Consider the following 3572-nt stretch of genomic DNA (forward strand, 5'->3'; position numbering starts at 1 on the left):
TCTAGAACTAGAAATACCATTTGACCCAGCCATCCCATTACTGGGTATATACCCAAAGGATTATAAATCATGCTGCTATAAAGACACATGTACACTTATATTTATTGAGGCACTATTCACAATAGCAAAGACTTGGAACCAACGCACATGTCCATCAATGACAGACTGGGTTAAGAAAATGTGGCACATATATACCATGGAATACTATGTAACCATAAAAAAGGATGAGTTCATGTCCTTTGTAGGGACATGGATGCAGCTGGAAATCATCATTCTCAAAAACTATCACAAAAACAGAAAACCAAGCACCGCATGTTCTCACTCATAGGTGGGAACTGAACAATGAGAACACTTGGACACAGGAAGGGGAACATCACACACCGGGGCCTGTTGTGAGGTGTGGGGAGTGGGGTGGGATAACATTAGGAGATACACCTAATGTAAATGATGAGTAAATGGGTGCAGCATACCAACATGGCACATGTATACACATGTAACAAACCTGCATGTTGTGCACGTGTACCCTAGAACATAAAGTAAAATATATTAAAAAAATAAATATAGTTATACATTCTGTATTCTAATTATATATTCTAGTTCTATAATTGTAGTAACAAGTTCTCCATAAATAGACTTGTGCATATATGAAAACTAGATATGCTATAGGAGTAGCATTGCAGATCACTGGGGTAGCGATGAACTTGGTCAGTAAATGGTGATGGGACAATTGTATATTCCCTTTAAAAAAAAAGACCCTCTACCTCCCTTTATAAACAGATTAAATACCTTGATTATTTAAACATGAAAAGCAAATTGTAAATGCTTTTAGATGAAAATAGAATGTGGTTTTGGTCTTGATTATAGAAAGTTTTCTTACAAAATATGTAATCAAAAGAAAAGATTGACAAAATCAACTAATTACCATTCATTGTTTCTCAAGAAAATGAGAAGACTACAGACTAGAACAAAATGTTGCAAAAGACATGTCTGATAAAGGACTTTTAATCCAAAATATATAAAGAGTTCTTAAACTTCAGCAATAAGAAAACAATTAAAAATAGGCAAATAGGTATTTGAACAGATACTATATGTGTATTTGCCATCTATTTTTATTCTTTATTATCAAGGAAAATAAACAGATGGCCAATAAGCATATGAAAATATGCTCAATATCATATCATTAAGGAATTGCAAATTTAAACAAAATGAGATACCACTATACACCTATTAGAATAGCCAAAATCCAAAGCACCAATACCACCAAATACTGGTTAGGATGTGGAGCAACAAGAACTCATTTATCTGTAGTTAATGCAAAATGGTACAGCCCCATGAAAAACAGCTGTGCTGCTGCTTACAAAATTCAACATACTCTAACCATATAATTCAGCAGTTATGCTCCTTAGTATTTACCCAAATGAGTTGAAAACATGTCCACACAAAAACCTGCAGGTGGACCTTTATAGCAATTTCATTCATAATGGCCAAAACTTGGAAGCAACAAAGAGGTCGTTCAGTAGATGAATGAATGAACAAACTGGCACATCCTGAGCATGGAGTATTCAGCACTTAAATGAAAAAGCTATCAAGCTATGAACAAGACATGAAAGGACCTTAAAAGTATGTTACTAAGTGAAAGAAGCTAATCTGAAAAGGCTACATACTGTATGATTCCAACTATATGACATTCTGGAAAATGCAAAACTATGGTGACAGTAAAAAGACTAGTGTAAAGTCTATTTTATAAGAAACCAGCACTTTCCTTCAAATGACACCATAAAAAGAGTGTAAAGACAAGCCACAGTGTAAAGAAGGTTTTTTTTTCTGAGAAGATACCTGTAAAAAAATGTTCTATGTCAGTAATGATTAAGGAAACACAAATTAAGACACATCTTTTCATGAGATTCAGTTTATACCCATTGTTTGGCAAAGATTAAGGAATTTGGATAAAACCAAGTTAGTAGGAATATAGATCACTAGGAAAGCTTAAGCAATAAGGAGGATGAGCACACATTTTGGAAAGTTTGACACTATTTTCTAATAAATTCATTAAGTATTGACAATACATCACATATTTAAATGAAAAACAACGGTTTCAAAAACGTAATGAGGAGGGCATTGTTTTATATTTTTAATTTCTGGCTTCACTGAAGGCAACTGGATTTTCTTACCTGCTTCACACATTCCATTAGTCAATATGATAACTTGTTATCACGTCATGTTGTCTCTGGCATACCTCACTGTACACTCTTGATTGAGAATCAAAAGGTAATTAATGTCTTAGTATTATTAAGAAGTAATTTTGACCTCAGGGATCCTGGCAACCCTCAGGCCACATGTTGGAAATTGCTGTGTTAGGGAGTAGGATACTAGAAATGAATGTTCACTGTGTTGTAGGTAGCAGTTGATATTTAAAGAGGAGACTGAAGAATGTCAACATCTGTTAAGAAAGCTTTTTTTTTTTTTTTTTTTGAGTTGGAGTCTCACTTTATCGCCCAGGCTAGAGTGCAGTGGCACAATCTCTGCTCACCGCAACCTCCGCCTCCTGGGTTCAAGCAGTTCTCCTGCCTCAGCCTCCTGAGTAGCTGGGACTGCAGGCGTGTGCCCCCATGCCCAGCTGAATTTTTTGTATTTTTAGTAGAGACGGGGTTTCACCGTGTTAGCCAGGATGCTCTCGATCTCCTGACCTCATGGTCACCTGGCTCAGCCTCCCAAAGTGCTGGGATTATAGGTGTGAGCCACCGGGCCCGGCCAAGAAAGCTTCTACCATAAAACAGCTGTTTAAATCTCAACCTCAACAATTGTACTTTTCATCTTTGCTTCAGAAAATAAATATAACCAATAAAGTCCTTTTAGTCCTCCCTCCCCAGGGGCAACTGTTGTTATGAATTGAATGCATATCCCTCTAATCTGGGGTTTTGCCATGTTTTTGTATTTTTACATAGATGTCTGTGTATCTTTGAATAGCATGTTAAAACCTATAAAAACAGTTCCATAGCCTGTTTTCTTTACAATGTATTTCTAAATATTTTATATATAAATATAGTTAAACCTTTATGCAAGGCTGTGAGGGGTACAGATCTTTAGTTTTTTGTCAAAATTTCTTTTTCTGTTAATTTTGTTCTTTTTTCCTAAATGTATGTTGCATTTTTTCTTTCAGAATCGTTGAAAAATGGCTCTGCTACAGGTGGTGGAAATAAAGTTTATTCTTTTCAGAATAGAAAACACTCTGAAAAGATGGCTAAATTAGGTATGTTGCTTTTCTGATTTCTGTAACTATTATTCATCTTTCCTAAGGTAGATTTAACCACATTCCCCATGATTATCATACTACTGTATTTCCTATAGGAATGAAGACAGATTCCCTATGGTTTAGGGAATAATGAGACATTCCCTAAAAGAAGGATGTTATATTAAGCACAGTTAAGTTCATTTGGTTTTTTACATGCTCAGATGTCTTCTGTTTTCAGCTAGATTATAAGCTTCCTGTAGTATGAGCACAGTCTGTTTTTCTTTAGTCCTCTCCAAAATATGTAGCTTAGTTTCTTTTTCTTTCTTTTTTTTTTTTTTTT

At 35.1% G+C, this 3572-nt stretch overlaps 1 protein-coding gene across 2 annotated transcripts in view; it reads left to right on the forward strand.

Moving 5' to 3' along the window:
• The window catches only part of ORC2 (origin recognition complex, subunit 2), a 61090-nt gene that overhangs the window by 17607 nt on the left and 39911 nt on the right, over nucleotides 1-3572 (forward strand). For both annotated transcript variants that reach the window (XM_011974524.1, XM_011974525.1), the window contains exon 5: nucleotides 3161-3250. In XM_011974524.1, the coding sequence (XP_011829914.1) occupies nucleotides 3161-3250 (90 nt within the window). The remainder of the gene's footprint in view (nucleotides 1-3160; nucleotides 3251-3572) is intronic.

Source organism: Mandrillus leucophaeus, unplaced genomic scaffold, assembly GCF_000951045.1.
Source record: "Mandrillus leucophaeus isolate KB7577 unplaced genomic scaffold, Mleu.le_1.0 Scaffold146, whole genome shotgun sequence".
NCBI lineage: Eukaryota > Metazoa > Chordata > Mammalia > Primates > Cercopithecidae > Mandrillus > Mandrillus leucophaeus.